Consider the following 23,898-nt stretch of genomic DNA (forward strand, 5'->3'; position numbering starts at 1 on the left):
TGTGGTGATATCCTTGACACATTGTCGGTTTTTGATGCAGTGCCGCCTGAGGGATCAAAGGTCACGGGTATTCAATGTTGGTTTTCGGCCTTGCTGCTTACATGCAGTGTTTTCTCCAGATTCTCTGAACCTTTTGATGATATTATGGACCATAGATGATGAAATCCCGAAATTCCTTGCAATTGTACGTTGAGGAAAATTGTCCCTAAACTGTTCAACTATTTTCTCACGCACTTGTTCACAAAGAAGTGAACCTCGCCCCATCTTTGTTTGTGAATGACTGAGCAATTCAGGGAAGCTCCTTTTATACCCAAGTGATATATATATATATATGCTCAGTGTTTAGTAGCAGCACGCTTTTGAGCTAATACAGCCATGAGTCCGGCGCCGTTTCTGGGTATTGTTGATAAATGGCTTTTGCTTTGCATAGTAGAGTTTCAAGTTGCACTTACGGATGTAGCGGCGAACTGTATTTACGGACATTGGTTTTCTGAAGTGTTCCTGAGCCAATGTGGCGATATCCTTTACACATTGTCGGTTTTTGATGCAGTGCCACCTGAGGGATCGAAGGTCACGGGCATTCAATGTTGGTTTTCGGCCTTACTGCTTCCATGCAGTGATTTCTCCAGATTCTCTGAACCTTTTGATGATGATATGGACCGTAGACGATGAAATCCCTAAATTCCTTGCAATTGTACGTTGAGGAACATTATCCTTAAACTGTTCGACTATTTTCTCATGCACTTGTTCACAAAGAGGTGAACCTCGCCCCATCTTTGCTTGTGAATGACTGATCAATTCCTTTTATACCCAATCATGACACACACCTGTTCCCAATTAGCCTGTTCACCTGTGGGATGTTCCAAACAGGTGTTTGATGAGCATTCCTCAACTTTCTCAGTCTTTTTTCCACCTGTCCCAGCTTTTTTGGAGTGTGTTGCAGCCATAAAATTCCAAGTTAATGATTTCCGTATTTTCATGACCATAAGGCATACTTAAAAGTCTTAAATTTTCTCCAAAATGGACGGGGCGCCTTATAATGCGGCGCGCCTTATGTGTGCAACGAGTTCCAAAATCTGTAAATGTTGTTACTTTGATGAGCGCTCCGTGACTGTGATTGTGAGCATTTCCTGCCGACACACTGCTTATATAGAGGAAAGGTGGACGTGACTGAGGACAACATGCGGCTATTAAAGGAGGAAGGGTGCGCATGAAAGAGGACGCTAAAGGCACGCCCCCAGTAGGTATATAGTGCCAGGGTGTGCATTGTGCAAATCAACATCAGTTTGGCTAAGGACCCCCGAAAATCGCACCTACGAAGAGACACGCTTACGAAGCACAGTTTAAACTGCAAGATATCAGTTACGTGGAGGAACATGGGAATCGAGCAGCCGCGAGAGAATTAAAGATCAACAAATCCATGGTTCGCAAGTGGAGGAAGCAGGAAAACGAGCTTTGCCAAGTCAAGAAGACGAAGCTGAGTTTCAGCGGAAACAAGGCGAGGTGGCCTGAGTTGGAAGACGAACTCTAGCAATGGATTAATGAGCAAAGAACAGCCGGGAGAAGCATCTCTACAGTCACCATTCGACTGAGTGCAATAACTCGGAGCTAGCCGTCATTCCTGGAAGCTTGACGAAGGAACGCCAACTACTGGACATCGGTGTAAACAGGGCTTTCAAAATGAAGTTGCGAGCAGCGTGGGAGCGATGGATGACAGATGGCGAACACAGCTTTACTTAGACTCGGAGGCAGTGCCGGGCGAGTTACTCCACAATTTGTGAATGGATTGTGGATGCTTGGGCTAACGTGTCTGCTTGCACTGTTGTTCGAGCTTTCGTAAAAGCCGGTATCGTTTCTGAGGAGCCGCACGGCAATGAGACTGACTCCGACAATGACGAGAGGGAACCTGCCGTGTTTGACGGAGAACTTGCCAAGCTGTTCATTTCGGATACAGAAGATGAGGACTTTGATGGATTTGTGGATGAGGATTGATTTATTAAAAAAATAAAAATAAAAAAAAAATGTGAGTTAAATACTTCAATAAAGTACAACCGAACTCAGTTTTGCTCCCGCTGCCTTTTTAAAAACATTGTTTTAGCGTGCATGCATGCTACCGTATGTTTTAAGCTAGCGTATGTTTTACCATGCCTGCGCCCAATAATAAGGTGCGCCTTATGTCTGTGTTAAATACAGAAATAGACTCCGTAACTGAGACTGCGCCTTTTAATACGGTGCGCCTTATGGTCGTGAAAATACGGTATTTGCTAAAAACAATAAAGTTTACAAGTTTGAACATTAAATATCTTGTCTTTGTAGTGTATTCATTGAAATATCGCTTGAACATGATTTGAAAATATTGGTATTAATTTTATTTATGTTTAACACAGCGTCCCAACTTCATTGGAATTGTGGTTGTACTTGACACCCACCGAAACTTTAGAGCATGATTCGACAGAATGCCGGCATATTTATGTACAACCGTTAGTGGTAGCACAAGCTTTCTAGGCTACATAACGTTAAAACCATCAGTCAATATTCTACTGTGATGGAAGGTTTTTCTTTTTACAATTCAATATTAAAATAATGATGTATTAATCATTGAATTGAATTCATCACAACATTTAGGCCTGGCCTACAGGAAAGAGTTTTGTATTTGTTGGCTGTATCCAGTGTCATGTTGGTCATACTATAGAATTATTTTATTTCTTGCATTTAGTGAATAATGCTGAAGATGTCAAACTTACCTACAAAAATCGCATGCTACATCACAATCACAGTATTTGTAAAAAAAATAATTATATATATATATATATATATATAATCGTTAAGCTACTTTCGTGGTCACAGTGATAGTAGTTCGTCCGCATTCGACACTGGGGTCGGCAGCGAAATGTGCGCCGCAGATTTCAAACAAGCAGACAATATGACAAAGTTGGTACGTCTCTGCAATTCTCATGGACTATATACCTCAGCAAACTAATGCTTATTCTCGAGCCCATTCAGTCTACTTATATGTTCCAGTGTTGGTACATTGCGACAAACAACAGAGAGGACACACAGCCAAGTATGTCCCAAAGCCAATCGGCAATCGAGCTAAGCTAGTCATTACGATTTAAAGCTCAAAAAGTCAGTCAGCGCTCAGCAAGCGGTGCGATTGTTTATTAAAGAAAAAAAAAAAAAAGCATTGCGCGTGTGCAGTGGCGCTCCTAGCTTGAATGGCATGATATGATAGACCCCCATTGTTTGTTTGTACAGGTCATTTTCTCTACAAAATAAATCGTAGACTTTAGACTCTGATCGGCTTGATCGGTATCAGTATAATTAGCATTTTAGGCTGATCGGCTTTGTCATAATTCGCTGATCCGTCATTGATCGGACATTTACTCTGCGTCGACGTCATGTACAATATATTTGAATCCAAAGGCTAGTTTATTTTTAGCCTTCTTATGACGTAATACTGTAAATATCTGACAGCCAATAAAGGTGTTTTTCAAAAAAAAAAACATGCCGGCAGTGTGGGACAGACAACACGTAATGCCTGGATCAGATTACAAGACAAATTTGATCTTTCGTGATGGCACTATGTCAGATTACTGCAATAAAATCTTGTATTCCGATACCACCGCATCCCGTCTTTTATGGTCACAGGGCTTTATGTTGTCAACTCAACCGCGACCGGATACACTCGTTACCATGGCGACGACATCGCGATGCGTGTATTAAAAGAGCAAAATGGGGAAAAACGTGTGGTGGTGGTGGTCACTGGTGCTCGGGAGATTACGTTCATTTCAGGAGGTATGTTACGTACTTTTAATACGATACAGCTCGCAAGCAGGCAACAAAACGTTATTTAGCCGAGCAAGCTAGTGCTAGCACTAATGGTTGTACGTAAACATGCCGGCGTTATGTTGAATAATGCTCTAACGTTTCGGTGTGTGTGATGTCATTTAATTACAATAAAGTAATTCAATTCCAGTAAGTTAGCACCCATTATTTCTGTCATGTTGTAATGTTGGTTTGACCTGACTGATTAGAATACATGACCTGACAAGAGGAGTGATTTCCAACCTTTATGGAGCGAAGGCACATATTTTACAATTGGAAAATCGCACGGCCCACCAACAAACATAAATGTCACAAAAAGTAGATGCACAGTAATTACTGTATGTACTTCCTGCCATCTAATAGAAGAGCATTTATTTGTTCTGTCTGTCACTATGCCTCACTGGCACAAATAGAGGTACAAAGATACATTATTTCTTGTAAATGAATACTTTTTGAGCAATTAAGTACAATTTTAGAATTTCCCACTGCACACCTGAAGATCGCTCATGGCACACTAATGTGCCACGGCACACTGGTTGGGAATCACTGGACAAGAGAATACTTTTGAAGATACTCAGTGTATATACAATAAATTAACAAGAGATTTAAATAGACACATTGCTCCATCCTGTGATCGGATCGGTTATCGTTTTTTTAAACTCGCTCATCGGTGATCGGCCCCGCAAATCCTGATCGTGTTAAGCCTAATAAATTGTTGTGGTCTATTTAGTGTAATTTGGCGGCCCGGTAATGAAGTGTTGCCTCCATGATTGAAAATGGAGGAAGGAAGGCTTTTATTGTCTTTATGGGCCGTGCGTGCCCCTCCTTGAGCCGTGGTGGAGGGGTTTGTTTGTCCCTATGATCCTAGGAGCTAAGTTGTCTGGGGCTTTATGCCCCTGGCAAGGTCATTCATGGCAGAAAGGTCCCAGGTGAGGGACCAGACAAAGCACGGCTCCAAAAACTCCTATGATCTTAAAATATTCAGGAAGACGTTTTCCCTTGCCCTGACGCGGGTCACCAGGGCCCACCACTGGAGCCAGGCATGGAGGCGGGGCTCGAAGGCGAGTGCCTGGTGGCCGGGCCTGCACTCATGGAGCCCGGCTGGGCACAGCCCGAAAGGGTAACGTGGGTCCCCCTTCTTATGGGGTCACCACCTGTGGGAGGGGCCATAGGGGTCGGGTGCAGTGTGAGCTGGGCGGTGGCCGAAGGCAGGGACCTTGGTGATCCGATCCCCGGCTACAGAAGCTGCCTCTCAGGATGTGTAATGTCACCTCTCTGGCTGGGAAGGAGCCCAAGCTGGTGTTTGAGGTCGAGAAGTTCCGCCTAGAATTAGTCTGGCTCGCCTCCACACATGGCTTGGGCTCTGGTACCAGTCCTTGAGAGGGGTTGGACTCTCTTCCACTCTGTTGTTGCCCACAGTGACAGGCGCCAAGCAGGTGTGGGTATACTTTTTGCCCCCCGGCTCGGCACCTTTACTTTGGGGTTCACCCAGGTGGACGAGAGTGGAGACTCCCTCCGTCTTTGGGTGTGGGGACGGGTCCTTACTGTTGTTTGTGCTTCTGCGCCAAACAGCAGTTCAGAGTATCCACCCTTTGTGAAGTCCTTGGAGGAGGTGCTGGAGAGCGCTCCCGCTGGGGACTGCATCGTTCTGCTGGGGGACTTTAATGCTCATGTGAGCAATGACATTGAGACCTGGAAGGGCGTGATTGGGAGGAAGGCCCCCCCGATCAGAACCTGAGTGGTGTTCTGTTATTGGACTTCTGTGCTCACCACAGATTGTCCATAACGAACACCATGTTCAAGCATAAAGATGTCCACAAGTGGACTGGGCACCAGGACACCCTAGATCGCAGTCCAATGATCAACTTTGTTGTTGTGTCATCGGACTTGCAGCCGCATGTCTTGGACACTCGGGTGAAGAGAGGGGCGGAGCTGTCAACTGATCACCACCTGGTGGTGAGTTGGCTCCGATGGTGGGGGAAGATGCCGGTCCGACCTGGCAGGCCCAAACGTATTGTGAGGGTCTGCTGGGAACGTCTGCCAGAATCCCCTGTCAGAAGGAGTTTCAACTCCCACCTCCGGCAGAACTTCACCCACGTCTCAGGGGGGGCGGGGGGCATTGAGTCCGAGTGGACCATGTTCCGCGCCTCATTGCTGAGGCGGCCAACCGGAGCTGTGGCCATAAGGTGGTCGTGGCGGAAATCCCCGAACCTGTTGGTGAACACCAGTGGTGAGGGATGCCGTCAAGCTGAAGATGGAGTCCTATCGGGCCTTTTTGGCTAGTGGGACTCCTGAGGCAGCTGATGGGTTCCGGCTGGCCAAGCGAAATGCAGATTTGGTGGTCGCTGAGGGAAGAATTAGGCCATGGGAGAAGTTCAGTGAAGCCACGGAGAAAGACTTCCGGACTGCTTCGAGGAAATTATGGTCCACCATCCGGCGTCTCAGGAGGGGGACCTGCTGACCTCCACTCGGGACATTGTGAATTGGTGGGGAGAATACTTCGAAGACCTCCTCAATTCCACCGACACACCTTCCCATGAGGAAGGAGAGTCTGGGGTCTCTGAGGCGGGCTCTCCTATCTCTGGGGTTGAGGTCACCGAGGTGGTTAAAAACCTCCTCTGTGACTAGGCCCAAGCAGTCTACATGTGTTTTGTGGGCTAGGAGAAGGCGTTCAACCATGTCCCTCGGGGAGTCCTGTGGGGGTGCTTTGGGAGTATGGGTTACCAAATCCCCTTATACGCGCTGTTCGGTTCCTGTACGACCAGTGTCAGCGTTTGTTCCGCATTGCTGGCAGTAAGTCTGACTCGTTTCCAGTGAGGGTTGGACTCTGCCAAGGATGCCCTCTGTTCTGTTCATAACTTTTATGGACAGAATTTCTAGGCACAGCAGCTGCGTAGAGGGGGTCCGGTTTGGTGGCCTCAGTATTGCATCTTTGCTTTTTGCAGATGATGTAGTTCTTTTGGCTTCATCAAGCCGTGATCGCCAGCTCTGTCTGGAGCGGTTCGCAGCCAAGTGTGTCGTGGCTGGGATGAGAATCAGCACCTCCAACTCTGAGACCATGGTCCTGAGTCGCAAAAGGGTGGCGTGCCCTCTCCAGGTCGGGGATGAGATCCTACCCCAAGTGGAGGAGTTCAAATATCTTGGGGTCTTGTTCACAAGTGAGGGAACAATGGAACGGGTGATCGACGGGGGGATCGGTGCAGCGTCTGCAGTGATGTGGCGTTTGTATCGGTCCGTTGTGGTGAAGAAGGAGCTAAGCCGAAAAGCGAAGCTCTCGATTTACCGGTCGATCTACTTTCCTACCCTCACCTATGGTCACGAGCTTTGGGCTCGACCAAAAGAGCAAGATCCCAGATACAAGCGGCCGAAATGAGAGCTAGAGGAAGTGGCTGGGGAGAGGGAACTCTGGGCTTCCCTGCTAAAGCTACTGCCCCCGCGACCCGACCTCGGATAAACGGAAGAAGATGGATGGGCCGTGCGTGCACTTGACTATTCACAGTCGTTTTTTAGACTTGTGGAACAGGTAGACCATCCAATATATTTTCCCCAGCTCACCTGGCAATATTTCAGATCCTTTGTACAGGAGCTAATAATTTTGTTCACTGTTAATAAAACGTACCCTTCTTCTTCAGAATGTCCCATATATGACTGATGTGTGTTCAGACGGTGTTGTGCCTCCTGGACAGTGGAGCGAACATCAACCGACCAAACGTCTCAGGGGCCACACCTCTTTACTTTGCCTGCAGGTAATAATCACAGTAAATTCATTTTTATGTTATATAAATTCACTGCTGGAAATATTAATCCCGAATAAAATCCTCATGTGGAAAAAAATTAACTTCAGTTTTGTTCAGTACAGTAACCTTAATACTTATACTATGCAGCCATGGCCAAAGAGACACAGCACAAATCCTACTTTCTCGAGGAGCCAAATACCTTGCTGACAAGAGTGGGATCACTCCTCTTGATCTCTGCGTTCAGGTTTGCATTGCGACATACTTAGTGCTCCATTTTCTCAGCTCTGTTGTTTAGTTTTTCTGCTACTGTTTGTGCATGTCATTTATTTTAAGGGAGGATACGGGGAGACTTGTGAAATACTCATTCAGCACCACAGCCGACTCTTCCAGATACTCATTCAGATGACACAGAATGATGACATAAAAGAGAATATGGTTTGATCAATTTTTGGGTGGGGCGATGCTTTGATACACCATCAATTGTGTCATTTGTGTCTGTGTAGCTCAGGCAGGTACTGGAGCATGTTTCTCAGCAAAGTGACAGTAATTATCAGAGAATCTTGACAAGTCTGGCTGAAGTTGCCACCACGAATGGACATAAGCTGCTCAGGTATGGTTTAAACATAATACATTCCCTGAAGAAATAAGTAGCTGTGTTAATATCAAATTAAATTAGATATACTCTGATTACTATACAAAATATATCTATATATCAAAATATATATCCTTATGTGACTACAGATAAGTAGGTGATTAGTTTTCTTAGCTGTCTTATGATTTGTGTGTCATGAACTGGATAATAACTACTATGTATCCTCAATGGCCTTTACTCTAATACCAGTAGATGCCTTAGTTAGTTGCTGGGTATGTCATCCACTTAAACAGCTGCCTCTCGCCAAATAGACGCCTCCTTTTTTTACCCTCAGGAATATTTTTTTTAATAATAATCTTTATTTTGGCCACATTTTTATCTAGTGGTACAGTTTACAGTTCATGTTGGGACTGATTGGTATGCACTCTGGTTAGGGTTTTCTGATGTATGGTGGGTAGGTGCTACACCAGTAGCTGCATGAGTTCCGTAAATAGTGGGACGACATAGCAGCAGTTGCCAGTGATTTCTCCTTCTTTAAACATCACCCTTGTTTTCCTCCCATTCTAATGTCCCCAGGTAGTACACAAAGGTGGAGGTATTGATTCAACAATGGGCTTAATCTTTTTAATCTAATTGAAAAGAAACAAATCACTGAATTCTTTTGGATGAGTGTTCAGGATGAAACTGTAGCTGAAGATGCAGTGCACTAATGTGGTTGATTGGGTTAGTCGAAATAGTTTCTTGCATTGTGAACCAAGTGACCATCACCATTTTTAACCCCATCACTGAATTAATAGAATATGACAAACAGAATCAGCATGGTCATACAGCAGTGCAGGAAATACAAACTAGAATTGCGATAGCATCAGAGAAGTCGACTTCAGCTGTGCTGATCAATTGTCATATTCAGCAGTGCAGAAAAAAGCATCTAGGGCAAAATTTGTTATAGAATGAAAAGATACAAATAGAAATTGCAATTGTAGGGCAGTTACACATTCCATTCTCATAATAAGCTGGAGAGCAGCATGTCTAGCTCTATCCCTACACAATCATTTGTACCAATAAAGGCTCCCCTTCAGATGCAGACCTTCAAATAAACACCTGGCACTGTTTACAAATAAGTAAATGAACTCCTTTGGCCACTATTTGAGGAAATACGGTATACAGTACAGCAAGTTATCATGATAGTCATCCTACCTCCTTCCCTCCTCAGCCTATCCAGCAGCTATGATGCTCAGATGAAGAGTCTATTGAGGATTGTTCGAATTTTCTGCCATGTATTCCGCCTGGGACCTTCATCACCCAATAATGGCAATGATATGGGATACAATGGCAACAAAACTCCCCGTAGTCAAGTCTTTAAGGTTGGTACTTTGTACTGTTGGTGCACTGTACTGTAATCTGTAAAGTGTTGCATATACTGAGTTTATGCCAGCTACTTTATAACAGACATGACATGCCGGTGTGTGTGTGTGTGTGTGTGCGTGCGTGTGCGTGCGTGCGTGAGTGTGTGTCTGTGAGTGCGTGAGCATGTCATTTTAATGTGTGACCTATAGATGGCAGTAAAGCGCTTTCATTTGACAACACTGCACTGCCAGTTTGTAAAGCACTTTCATACTGAAGATGGGAAATACTGCAAAGATGAATAAAATAACATAAATTAATAAAATACTCCAAGAACACTTGGTAAAATAGGATTTTGGTGTAACATGACCAAATGACTTCTTTTTGAGCCAATAAGAACCTGCATGTATGCTTGTGCTTGTCTTTCCGGGCCATTTTTAGGCTCAGGGCATACTACTGTCCCATAGTTATGTTGCAAGGTTGAAAAATAACTGTACATACCGTAATTATGAATTTCCATTTCACAATTAGATTGGGCGGCATGGTGGACGACTGGTTAGAGCGTCTGCCTCACAGTTCTGAGGACCGGGGTTCAATCCCCGGCCCCGCCTATGTGGAGTTTGCATGCTCTCCCTGTGCCTGTGTGGGTTTTCTCCGGGCACTCCGGTTTCCTCCCACATCCCAAAAACATGCGTGGTAGGTTAATTGACATCTCTAAATTGACCGTAGGTGTGAATGTGAGTGCGAATGGTTGTTTGTTTGTATGTGCCCTGCGATTGGCTGGCAACCAGTTCAGGGTGTACTCCGCCTACTGCCTGATGATAGGCTGGGATAGGCTCCAGCACGCCCACGATCCTAGTGAGGAGAAGCGGCTCAGTAAATGGATGGATGAATTAGATTGGCTTTAAATGATAGTTACTACTATTCACATTCATATACTAAATGGTTGATTAATTTCTGTGGCAGAGGCTATTGTCAGATGGGAATTGATTGTTTGAATTATTACTATATATCTTTTTTTTTTAAACTAATAATACCTGCAATTGTACCTGTTTTATACACTACGTATCAATATTCGTCAATAACTGTCATCTGGTTGCATTTTACTGCTGGTTGCAGATGCGTATGAGACAAGGGGATGCTGTACCAAAAGACACGTGCTCTTGGACAGCTTCTGCTATATTAGATGTGAGCCATGGACATTTTTTTTCTATTTTTATTTCATGAATCTGTGGATATCTATATTGACATTAATTGGAATTTTTATTTCCTGCAATCAAGGAACTGGCCGTTTTGATTTAACCCCTTGTTCCCCCCTGATTCTATTATTATTTTCAAAAACAACCATTTGAAAATACAATTTGGATTAGGCAATGGTAGGCAATACATTTAATATTATCTATTTCCAGTATATAAAAACATTCAGTGTTATTCAGAATAATAATGGAATTGAAAAAGCCATCAATCAAGAATCAGAAAAACAAAATCTTTAACAAAACTGTGCTATCGAAAATTTCGCTATATGTTGTCTTATTGCCTAACCCAAAGCTCTGTCTTCCTTTGTCTAATTGCTTGATTCTGTTAACGACTCCATCTGATTTATCAGGATTTAAGTAGTGTTAAAAAATATGTCTGCTTCGTTGCTAAACAAAGCCTTTAATAACTTTAAAACACTTTCCAGCACCTGCAAAGAACACAAATCATCATGTATATAATCCAGGGGTGTCAAAACTCATTGTAGTTTGAGGGGCACAAACAGCCTAATTTGATGTCAAGTGTGTCAAACCAGTAAAATCAAAGCCTAATTACTGTAATGTAAAGAAGAATAAGTTGGTGTTTCCCCTTTGTATTTGATGCAAAGCACTTACAATTGCATTGCAAGTATCTTCAGAAAATCTACATTTAATGAATTATCCTTTTACAAAACATTGAGAACCTCATTTATCGAGAAAAATGTGCTTCAGTTTATCATCGACATACATATTTGCATAATAACTAATTACAGTGATTGGGATTTGGAACTGAAAAATTCTGTCAATTTATGAAGATCTTGGACTTATTTTTACTTTTAATTATTTTCAACATATGGATAGTAATTCTAAAAACAGAAATTGACTCTCGAACCATACAAAGTAAAGTGAGAACAATTATTGACTTATCTTTTTCTTTTTTTCCCGTTTTATAGGAAAGTAGTCCATACCACTTATCCTCACTAGGGTCGCGGGTGTGCTGCAGCAGCCTATCCCAACTATCTTCGGGCGAGTGGCGGGGTACAACTTGCACTGGTCGCCAGCCAATCGCAGGGCACATATAATAAACAAACAACCATGCACACTCACATTCACACTTTCGGGCAATTTAGAGTCTTCATTTAACCTACCGGTTTTTGGGATGTGGGAGGAAACTGGAATACCTGGAGAAAACCCACGCAGGCACGAGGAGAACACAGGCGAGGCCGGATTTGAACCCGGGTCGTCAGAACTGTGAGCCAGATGTGCTAACCAGTCTTCCGCGGGTTAAGTAATTATTATTTAAAAAAAAAAAAAATAATAATAATAATTTTGTAATAATGTACACTGCAGGCTGCACACCCTATCAGTCTCATATCCACAAAAAAAGTATTAGAAAAAGAAAAAGTAGGTCACCTTTAACCTATGATCGCATCCAGGAAGTTGTCAGCGGTCAGCAACAGCTCGGAGCTTAAGATCAGAGCGGTTACACACTTCTAAACGTTGACATGATGGGGAAACGAGCCAAAACCTACCATTTTCACCCTGAGTGGGAGGAAGATTTTTTTTCTTTTTTAAAATTCTCATTCAAAGCCTGTTTGTTTGATCTGCAATGCTAGAGTGCCGTTGGCAAAGAAAGGGAATGTGGAGCAGTGTTTTAAAACACTTCAACGGAACTACGAGAGGGATGTCGCTGCAAAAATGGCTTTACGTGCTACAAAAGTGCAGGATTTGAAAGCACAGCTTGCAGCACGGCAGTCAATTTTCACCAAACCGAAGACCCAGGGTAAGGCCGCAACTATTGCTTCCTATGGCGTCAGTCACTTCCTTGCTAAATACAGGAAGCCATTCAAAGATGGCAATATTGTGAAGGAAGCTTTTCTCAAGACAGCAGATAGCCTTTTTGATTACTTTAACACTAGAAAACAACGGGGTTTTCTTACTCCTGCTACCATACCTAGAGGACAGCCGAAAGGCTCTGTGGTTTAAAATTAACAATTCAACTGCCTACAATTAGCTACCCTTCTTTTGTAAATGCAGCCATTACTTGCCAGAGTAGATGTTCACAGACGTGAATCACGTTAAGTGCTTGACTTATTGTCTGAGAAGGACATCAGAATCTGATGGGCCACCAGAATGCTTGGGGGAGGGGTATGCTTGAAAATACAGTAGCCTATGACCACCCTACAGATGAGGAGACTTCACCGACACCAGAAAAGAGAGGTCAACTGGAGACACAGACTGGGCCAACAGAGAAGGCAAAAGACACCACAGCAGTTTGGCGCCTGTCCATCACAGCCCAATTGAATCTACACCGCAGATGGAGAGCCAACTGCTTTGGTCAAAAGAATGGGGTCGAGTCGCTTACAGAGCTTCCTCTGGTTTGTCAGTCTTGGCATGCTTCAAACTATTTAGAAGTGGACTGTTCAGCATGGACGCCAGAGATAGCATGACAGTTGGTTGATGCCCCCCACTGAATTAATGACATTCATTGCCATTCTCCTCTGGAGGGGGGTGATCAAACTTCCATCGCTGCGGGATGCATGATTGGCAAAACTGGGACACCCACTAAACATTGTTTTTTCCTGCAGTAAATTGCAACGAAACCCGACAAGTTTGGCATCAAGTTCCGGGTGGCATGTGACTTGAAATCCAAGTATGTATGCTATGTCATCCCATATCTTGGTATAACCAGTTGTCCCACGGGGAGAGACCATCTGAAGCTGTGGTAATGAAGCTAATGGAACCGTTCGTGGACAAAGGAAGAACCATTACCACAGACAACTTCATCACCTTATTGTCACTTGCGCAACAACTGCTCAGCCGGAAGATCACCCTCATTGGCACAGTCAATAAGATTCACCGGGAGCTTCCGGAATCAACTAAAAATATTTTGGACCACGATGAATTCAGCACTCGGGTCAAACACACAAACAACGACATGCCACCACCTTGGCACGTGACATTTTTGTAACCTAAATGGGTCGGGTATTTTATTCACATGCTGCACAGATTTGTGTTTGTATATGTCATTATAGTAATTTCTAAGTAAAGAAGTCTTGTTTGAATCTTGTGCATCAGCAGTAAATCTCAGCAAGAAATGAAAAACATAAACTCTCGACTTCTTAAGAAGGGAGGCAAAAATACTTGTTGTGATCACAAAAGTGGAAATATTGTAGCCTGTTGAACGCACTTTGGGTGATAAAATATTGTACACTAGTTCTAAACCGCTACCTCTCTCTCGTTACATTAAAACCAGAGTGGGTAGAGTAGCCAAATATAGTTCTCAAGAAAGAGTACTGTTACTTGACAATAATGTGACCCAAGTAAAAGTAAAAAGTAGTCCTCCAAAAAATTACTTGCCTAAGAGTAAAAAGAACAGAAAGAAATACTCAAATACTGAGTAAATGGTGAGTAACTTCAGATTGTTTTAATCAGAGCATGAACATCAATAAAATAAAATAAAATGTGAATGTGCAAATTCTGATCTTGCTGTGTGTGTTGTGTGTGTGTGTGTGTGTGTGTGTGTGTGTGTGTGTGCGTGCGCGCACGCGCGTTTATGTAGCGTTAATACCTCTGCCCGGGAAGCCCAATCAGAATCATCTTTATTTTCCCAGTATGTCCAAAAAACACACAAGGAATTTGTCTCCGGTAGTTGGAGCCGCTCTAGTATGACAACAGACAGTCAATTGACAGAGAACACTTTTGAGACATAAAGACGTTGACAAAAAAAAAAAAAAAAAAAAAACAGTCACTCAGCAGTAAAGGATTGCTCGTTATCTGGTAATGCTGGTACATTTTTTTTTTCTTTGACAATTGAGCAAAAAGATGCAGTGTCCTCTAGCACTTAGAGGAGTTCGAATGACTAATATTGCAATAGTCCGGTGCAATGACCATCGTGCAAAGGGTGCCGAGACTTCAAGGAGTGTATGCAGTTTAAAGTGACAAGTAGTGCGATAATCTGGGACAATGTTGGTTGTGAAAATGTTGCAGATACTCTTCAATCAGTGTGGACAGATGCTACACTGGCATGAGTGGCCAGTATTGGTCAACAACAGATATGCAAATAGTTCAGCATGGCGAGACAGCTACAGTGAGTGCACGAGTAATGTATAATTGGCCCCACAGAAATGTGACAACGAACTCAAGTAAAAAAATTGCCAGCATGTTGTAATGGAATTGTAGGTTAGGTGTTTAAGAAGTTGATCGCAGGGAAGGAGCTGGAAGAGCTGGTGACCAGGATGCGGAGGGATTTTGCACGCTCTTGTCTTAGTTCTGGCAGCGTGCAAGTCCTTGAGGGTGGGTAGGGGGCTACCGACAATCCTTTCAGCAGTTTTGATTGTCCGTTGCAGTCGGAGTTTGTCCTTTTTTGTAGCAGCACCAAACCAGACTGTGATGGAAGAACACAGGACTGATTCGATGACCGCTGTGTAGAACTGCCTCAGCAGCTCCGGTGACAGGCCGTGCTTTCTCAGAAGCCGCAGGAAGTACATCCTCTGCTGGGCCTTTTTGAGGATGGAGTTGATGTTGGTCGCCCACTTCAGGTCCTGAGAGACTGTAATTCCCAGGAACTTGAAGGTCTCGACGGTTGACACAAGGCAGCTGGACAACGTGAGGGGCAGCTGTGGCGAAGGATGCCTCCTGAAGTCCACGATCATCTCTTCAGTCTTGAGCGTGTTCAGCTCCAGGTTGTGTCGGCCTCTCCACAGCTCCAGCCGCTGCGCTTCCTGTCGATATGCAGACTCATCACGGTCCTTGATGAGGCCGATGACAGTGGTGTCATCTGCAAACTTCAGGAATTTGACAGTCTGGTGCGATGAGGTGCAGTCGTTCGTGTAGAGAGAGAAGAGCAGCGGAGAGAGGACACAACCTTGGGGCGCCCCAGTGCTGATGCTGCGTGTGGATGAGGTGGCCTCCCCCAGCCTGACCTGCTGTGTCCTGCCCGTCAGAAAGCTGTAAATCCACTGGCAGATGGCAGATGAGACGCTGCAAAGGAGAAGCTTGGATGAAAGGAGTTCAGGGATGATAGTGTTGAACGCTGAGCTGAAGTCCACGAACAGGATCCTCGCGCATGTCCCTGCACTTTCTAGGTGTTCGAGGATGAAGTGCAGTCCCATGTTGACTGTATCATCCGCAGACCTGTTCGCTTGCTAGGCAAACTGCAGGGGGTCCAGCAGGGGACCTGTGACACTCTTGAGGTGGTCCAGAACGAGACGTTCAAAGGACTTCATGACCAAAGATGTCAAGGTGACATGCTTGTAGTCATTTAGACCCAAGATTGCAGGTTTTTTGGGGACTGGAATGATGGTGGAGCGTTTGAAACACGATGGCACTTCGCACAGGTCCAGAGATCTATTGAAGATCTGTGTGAAGACTGGAGCGAGCTGGTCCGCGCAGACTTTGAGGCAGGATGGGGACACATGGTCCGGGCCTGCCGCTTTGTTAATCTTTTGTTGTTTGAAGATGCATCTCACATCCTGTTCATGGATGGTTAACGCAGAAGTCAGAGGTGTGATTGGTCGGGGGTGCGGCCGGGTACGTGTGGGGTGTGAAAGTGTCCTTTTCAAATCTGCAGTAGAAGGTATTCAAGTCGTTGGCTAGTGTGCTATTGTTCTCAGCTTTGGGAGGATCGTCGCTTGTAATTAGTCAGCGATTGGAATGCATGCCAGACTGATTTCGAGTCGTTAGCGCCAAACTGTTTTTCCAACTTTGCTGCATAGTTCCTCTTCTTCTTTTCCTTTCGGCTTGTCCCGTTAGGGGTCGCCACAGCGCGTCATCCTTTTCCATGAGAGCCTATCTCCTGCATCCTCCTCTCGAACACCAACTGCCATCATGTCTTCCCTCACGACATCCATCAACCTTCTCTTTGGTCTTCCTCTAGCTCTCTTGCCTGGCAGCTCCATCGTCATCATCCTTCTACCAATATACTCACTCTCTCTCCTCTGGACGTGTCCAAACCATTGAAGTCTGCTCTCTCTAACTTTGTCTCCAAAACATCGAACCTTGGCTGTCCCTCTGATGAGCTCATTTCTAATTTTATCCAACCTGGTCACTCCGAGAGCGAACCTCAACATCTTCATTTCCGCCACCTCCAGCTCTGCTTCCTGTTTTCTCTTCAGTGCCACTGTCTCTAATCCATACATCATGGCTGGCCTCACCACTGTTTTATAAACTTTGCCCTTCATCCTAGCAGAGACTCTTCTGTCACATAACACACCTGACACCTTCCTCCACCCGTTCCAACCTGCTTGGACCCGTTTCTTCACTTCCTGACCACACTCACCATTGCTCTGGACGGTTGACCCCAAGTATTTAAAGTCCTCTACCCTTGCCATCTCTTCTCCCTGTAGCCTCATTCTTCCCTCTCATTCATGCACATATATTCTGTTTTACTACGGCTAATCTTCATTCCTCTTCTTTCCAGTGCATGCCTCCATCTTTCTAACTGTTCCTCCAGCTGCTCCCTGCTTTCACTGCAGATCACAATGTCATCTGCAAACATCATGGTCCACGGGGATTCCAGTCTAACCTCATCTGTCAGCCTATCCATCACCACTGCAAAAAGGAAGGGGCTCAGGGCTTCACCCTGATGCAGTCCCACGTCCACCTTAAATTCTTCTGTCACACCGACAGCACACCTCACCGCTGTTCTGCTGCCCTCGTACATGTCCTGTATTATTCTAACATACTTCTCTGCCACTCCAGACTTCCGCATGCAGTACCACAGTTCCTCTCTGGGTACTCTGTCATAGGCTTTCTCTAGATCTACAAAGACACAATGTAGCTCCTTCTGACCTTCTCTGTACTTTTCCATCAACATCCTCAAGGCAAATAATGCATCTGTGGTACTCTTTCTAGGCATGAAACCATACTGTTGCTCGCAAATACTCACTTCTGTCCTGAGTCTAGCCTCCACTACTCTTTCCCATAACTTCATTGTGTGGCTCATCAACTATATTCCTCTATAGTTGCCACAGCTCTGCACATCACCTTTGTTCTTAAAAATGGGCACCAGTACACTTTTCCTCCATTCCTCAGGCATCTTCTCACGCACTAAAATTCTATTGAACAAGCTGGTCAAAAACTCCACAGCCACCTCTCCTAGATGCTTCCATACCTCCACAGGAATGTCATCAGGACCAACTGCCATTCCATTTTTCATTCTCTTTAATGCCTTTCTAACTTCCCCCTTACTAATCATTGCCACTTCCTGGTCCACCACACTTGCCTCTTCTACTCTCCCTTCTCTATCATTTTCCTCATTCATCAACTCCTCGAAGTATTCTTTCCATCTACCTAGCACACTGCTGGCAGCAGTCAACATATTTCCATCTCTATCCTTAATCACCCTAACCTGCTGCACATCCTTCCCATCTATATCCCTCTGTCTGGCCAGCCTGTATAGATCCTTTTCTCCTTCTTTAGTGTCCAACCTGCCATACATGTCATCATATGCCTCTTGTTTTGCCTTTGCCACCTCTACCTTTGCCCTGTGTCGCATCTCAATGTATTCCTTTCGCCTCTCCTCGGTCCTCTCAGTGTCCCACTTCTTCTTAGCTAACCGTTTTCCTTGTATGATTTCCTGTACTGTGAGGTTCCCACCACCAAGTCTCCTTCTCTCCTTTCCTGCCAGAAGATACACCAAGTACTCTCCTGCCTGCTTCTCTGATCACCTTGGCTGCAGTGGTCCAGTCTTCTGGAAGCTCTTCCCGTCCACCGAGAGCCTGTATCACCTCTTCCCGAAAAGCTGCACAACACTCGTCCTGTCTCAGCTTCCACCACATGGTTCTCTTCTCTGCCTTTGTCTTCCTAATTTTCCTCCCCACCACCAGAGTCATCTTACACACCACCAGCCTATGCTGTCTAGCCACACTCACCCCTACCACTACCTTACAGTTGGTAACCTCCTTCAGATTACATCGTCTGCACAAGATGTAATCCACCTGTGTGCTTCTACCTCCGCTCTTGTAGGTCACCCTATGTTCGTGCCTCTTCTGGAAAAAAGTGTTCACTACAGCCATTTGCATCCTTGTTGCAAAGTCTACCACCATCTGTCCCTCCAAGTTCCTTTCCTGGATACCGTACTTACCCATCACTTCTTCATCACCCTTATTACCTTCACCAACATGTCCATTACAATCTGCACCAATTACGACTCTCTCTCTGTCTGGGATGCTCAGAACTACATCATCTAGCTCCTTCCAGAATTTCTCTTTCACCTCTAGGTCACATCCTACCTGTGGGGCATAGCCACTAATCACATTACACATAACACCCTCAATTTCAAATTTCAGCCTCATCACTCGATCTGATACTCTTTTCACCTCCAAGACATTCTTAGCCAACTCTTCTTTTAAAATAACCCCGACTCCATTTCTCTTCCCATCTACACCATGGTAAAATAATTTAAACCCTGCCCCTAAACTTCTAGCCTTACTGCCTTTCCACCTGGTCTCCTGGACACACAATATATCAACCTTTCTCCTAATCATCATGTCAACCAACTCCCGAGATTTTCCTGTCATAGTCCCAACATTCAAAGTCCCCACATTCAGTTCTAGGCTCTGTGTTGCTGCATAGTTCCTCTGTGCAATGTTAATTTCTTTAGTCAGCTGGTTTCTTGCTCGATTATACAGGGCCCTGTCCCCGCTCTGAATTGCGTCCTCCTTAGCTTGGCGAAGCTGCTTAAGTTTAGCAGTGAACCACGGCTTGTTGTTGAATGTGCGAAATGATTTTGTTGGTACACACACATCTTCACAGAAACTGATATAGGATGTAACAGTGTCCGTATATTCATCCAGGCTGCCAGCTGAATTTTCAAAGACACTCCAGTCTGTGCAGTCTTAGCAGCTTTGAAGTTCCATTTTTGCTTCATTGGTCCACTTTTTCACTGTTTTCACTGTAGGCTTCGCGCATTTAAGTTCTTGCCTGTACGTCGGTATTAAGTGAATTAAGCAGTGATCAGACGAGCCAAGGGCTGTACGAGGTATAGCATGGTAAGCGGTTTTTACCGTAGTGTAGCAGTGGTCTAAAATTTTATTTTCCCTGGTAGAACAGTCGATGTGCTGCTTGTATTTAGGGAGTTCGTGGTTGAGTTTAGCTTTGTTAAAGTCCCCGAGAATAATGAGGGGTGAGTCCTGGTGGGTTTTTTTTTCAATTTCCGTGACGTCCATACACTGTTTTTCGTTGATATAGAAGCATATCCCACCGCCCTTTGTTTAGAAGATGTTGTGTTGCGGTCCTTGTGTCATTTGATTAATGAACTAGACTTATACGTCACTAGCAGTTAAATTGGATTGGAGCAAACAGTGCCCAATGTGGAAGTCGAAGTCGTAGTCTAAACAGATAGGTCGCGCACGAAATAGTTGATAAATAAGCAATAATTAATCAATAAAAGTAGCGAGCGGCATTAAGATCATTGTAACTGAGTAAAAGTATCATTTCTTCTGGACAAATACTTAAGTAGATATAGAAAGTATGCAGTATTAAAACTACTTTTACAAGTACAATTTATCCAAAATGGTACTTGAGTAAATGTAGCGTGTTACTACCCACCTCTGATTACAACACACTGCTTTATTCAGGTAAAGGCAAATCAACATCAGTTCCCCTTCAGTAATTGAGAAGAGATTACAGAATAATTGTCTCATTTACAGAACAGTGGTGACAAGATGGGGCTGTTCACACCTCAGTTAGGATTTTAGTTCAAAACTAATACAGCCACTTGGCTGCCCTTTAGACATGGAAGGTAGAAAAGCTCCATGGGTGGGCTGTGGGACTTCTAGTGGAGTGGCTGGGGATTTGGAGCAGCAACTGAGGATGGATATTGACAGGTCTGAGTGCTTTCCCCTCCAATTTGACGAGTTGACCGATATGGTGGATGTGGAACAATTATGTGTTTTCATCAGGATGGTTTTTGAAGACATGAGTGCCAAGGAAAAGCTACTCACCGTTTTGGCATTAAAAGGACACACCAGAGGTGAGGATATTTTAATCAGAATCAGAATCATCTTTATTTCGCAGAGTATGTCAAAAGCACAAGGAATTTGTCTCCGCAAGTTGGAGCCGCTCTAGTACGACAACAGACGCTCAATTGACAGAGAATACTTTTGAGCAATAAAGACATTGAGAAAAACAGTCACTGAGCAATAAATCGTTGCTAGTAATCTGGTCATGCCGGTACAATTTATTTTTGATTTTTTTTGCAATTGTGCAAAAAAAGTTTTCTAGCAACGAGAGCAGTTTGAATGACTCATATAGTCCGGTGGAATGACCATTGTGCAAACGGTGCCGAGACTTCAAGAAATGTATGCAGTTTAAAATGACTAGTGCCAAAATCTGGGACAGTGTCAATTGTGCAAATGTTGCAGATACCACTAAGTCAATTGTGCAAATGGTGCAGATGCTACTCAGGCACACGAGTGGCCAGTATTGGTCAACAACAGATATGCAAATAGTGCAGCGTGGTGAGACGACCACAGTGAGTGGACAAGTAATGTATAATTGGCCCGACATAAATGTGACAACACTCAATAATGATTTCTTGGGATTTGTTCGAGAGCCAAAACTGCCTCTCTTCAAACCGATCTCCATCACAACTGATGGGGTGCCTGCTATGATAGGTCACACCAGTGGGTTCATTGCACTGTGCAAAGAAAGTGAATATTTCCCGCATATCCTGAATTATCATTGTAGAATTCACCAGCAAGCGCGTCATCTGGAAAGATTTTAAATATGAAAGAAGTGATGGATATTGCAATGAGGATTGTGTGTTCAGTTCGGGCCTGCAGTCTGCAGAGGAGACTTTTCCGTGCTCATTTGGAGGATAATGATGCTGAGCAGACATACTTTCCACTGCCACGGATGTTAGGTTGCTAAGCACAGGTAAATTTTTGGCCAATTTGCAGAGCTGTTGCCTGAAATCAAGGGCTTTCTGAAGCTTTCAAAACGTGTGGATTACCATACAAAATTAGAGGACCACCAGTGGAATTTAGATGCATCTTTCCTCACTAATCTCACTGCCAAGCTCAGTGACTTCAGTTTAGACCTGCAGGGTTCAGTGAACATGTTTAAAAGCAAGCTGATGTCAAGTAGGCTGCAGCGTGGTAATTAGGGTTGGCCAGCGAGAATCACGAACTGATTGGAACCGGGACTAACCTAAGATTTCAGTCCCCAGTTTCGATACCTAGTCCGCTGACGCCGATGAAGTGGAGAAAACCAATGTAGAAGCGGCAAAAACCAAAGAAGAACGCACACGAAGACGTCCTTGTGCCTAACGGCGGCGGTGGTGAACAAAAGTGTCTTTGTTAAAATTAATGACAAGTCGCCTCAGTGCAACAGTTGAAATAAGATTATACTGTGAAAAGGAGGCTTTCACGATGTGTAGCGTCTGACACGTGTTTCGAGCCTCAGCCTACACCGTGCGGAGCTTCAATGAAGTCAACTCTGTCAATTGGTTGAGTGAAACAATAAAATAAGTTTATGCCAACATTGAGACAGCTAACAAGGTAAACGGTTGGTTGCACTTTTGCACTGATGGTTTTTAGAGTTTATTTTAGTCTCCAAACCAACGTAAGTGCCGATGACAGAAAAAAAAAGCTTAACATTAAGCTAAAACTTCCCCGTAGCAACTTTACATCACAATGAATTTGGACAAAATTCACATAAACGTCACACAGTATCACAAACCCTTGTACCTCATCGGTGGGTAAGGAAAGGAATCAACATTTTATAGCATTTGGTTCCATCCATTAAAAAAATAAAATAAAGAATCACTGTGTTGTGTGAAGTTACTTTTTATGTTGTGGTCATAAGTTTACATAACTTGGCAGAATTAAAATTTATTTATTTATTTTTTTTATTACGACTAATGACTGAACAACAACCATCATTAATTTATTTGTTTTGTTTTATGATGATGCTCTTCTGAAATGCTTGAGAGTTTAATTGGAATCCCATTAAAATAAAATTAAATGTGTTTCGCTTGGCCCTTCATGTTTTCTTGAAATAATTATACCCAGTAACAGATTCTGCCTAGGTAACCAAACGTGAGCAAAACTCTGTGTTTTCTCATTTCCTAAATAAATGTAGGGCTGTGAATGTCAAAATAAGATAAAGTAAATAAAAAGAGAGTATTACATCTTCAAATAAAGTGCTTAACTTCAGAATATATCTTTGATAAAAGTAACAAAATACAGACAATACTTTGTTTTTATCATATGGGTAGAAGCAAAATCATGCTTTGTCAAAATGCATTATACGTAGGTAGTAGACGGGTTTTCCAGAATTTTGAGGTCAACTTGGGGGTGCGTATTATACATGGGTGCGCATCATACACGAGAAATTAGGATACTTGACGGAAATTCTAGGAATTATGCGCATTGGATTTGGTGCGTGCTCGATACAGTTGTAATCAGTTTTAATACGTCCACCACCAAAAAGTGTTTCGTGTCTGTCTCAGCTGCTCGAGCAAAAATTATTGCACAAAATGCATTGCCGAGCTTCTCACCCTATCTCTAAGGGAGAGCCCGGACACCCTGCGTAGGAAACTCATTTTGGTCGCTTGTATCCGGGATCTTGTTCTTTCGGTCACGACCCACAGCTCGTGACAATAGGTGAGGGTAGGAACGTAGATCGACCGGTAAATTGAGAGCTTAGCCTTTTGGCTTAGCTGCTCCTTTACCACAATGGACCGATACAAAATCCGCATCACCGCATATGCTGCACCGATCCTCACTCGTGATCAAGACCCCAAGATATTTGAACTCCTCCACTTGGGGCAGGATCTCATCCCCGACCTGGAGAGGGCACTCCACCCTTTTCCGACTGAGGACCATGGTCTCAGATTTGGAGGTGCTGGTTCTCATTCCAGCCGCTTCACACTTGGATCCAAACCGCTCCAGTGAGAGTTGGAGATCACGGCTTGATGAAGCCAACAGAACCACATCATCTGCAATACTGAGGCCACCAAACCGGACCCCTGCTACGCCTCCGCTGCACCTAGAAATTCTGTCCATAAAAGTTATGAACAGAATCGGTGAAAAAGAGCAGCCCTGGCGTGGAGTCCAACCCTCACCGGAAACGAGTCTGACTTACTGCCGGCAATGCGGACCAAACTCTGACACTGGTTTTACAGGGACCAAACAGCCCATATCAGGGGGTTCGGCACACC

The 23,898-nt window shown here is 44.2% G+C and overlaps 1 protein-coding gene across 11 annotated transcripts in view; it reads left to right on the forward strand.

Moving 5' to 3' along the window:
* The window catches only part of hace1 (HECT domain and ankyrin repeat containing E3 ubiquitin protein ligase 1), a 100,497-nt gene that overhangs the window by 19,313 nt on the left and 57,286 nt on the right, over nucleotides 1-23,898 (forward strand). For 7 of the 11 annotated variants that reach the window (XM_061758505.1, XM_061758513.1, XM_061758511.1 and 4 more), the window contains 6 exons: nucleotides 7,489-7,571; nucleotides 7,710-7,806; nucleotides 7,896-7,997; nucleotides 8,066-8,172; nucleotides 9,368-9,518; nucleotides 10,618-10,686. In XM_061758505.1, coding sequence (XP_061614489.1) covers nucleotides 7,489-7,571; nucleotides 7,710-7,806; nucleotides 7,896-7,997; nucleotides 8,066-8,172; nucleotides 9,368-9,518; nucleotides 10,618-10,686 — 609 coding nt within the window. Of the gene's footprint in view, nucleotides 1-7,457; nucleotides 7,572-7,709; nucleotides 7,807-7,895; nucleotides 7,998-8,065; nucleotides 8,173-9,367; nucleotides 9,519-10,617; nucleotides 10,687-23,898 lie in introns of all 11 variants that reach the window. The other 4 variants (XM_061758507.1, XM_061758509.1, XM_061758512.1 and 1 more) reach the window with 2 other exon arrangements.

The sequence above is a fragment of the Phyllopteryx taeniolatus genome, chromosome 20 (genome assembly GCF_024500385.1).
Source record: "Phyllopteryx taeniolatus isolate TA_2022b chromosome 20, UOR_Ptae_1.2, whole genome shotgun sequence".
NCBI lineage: Eukaryota > Metazoa > Chordata > Actinopteri > Syngnathiformes > Syngnathidae > Phyllopteryx > Phyllopteryx taeniolatus.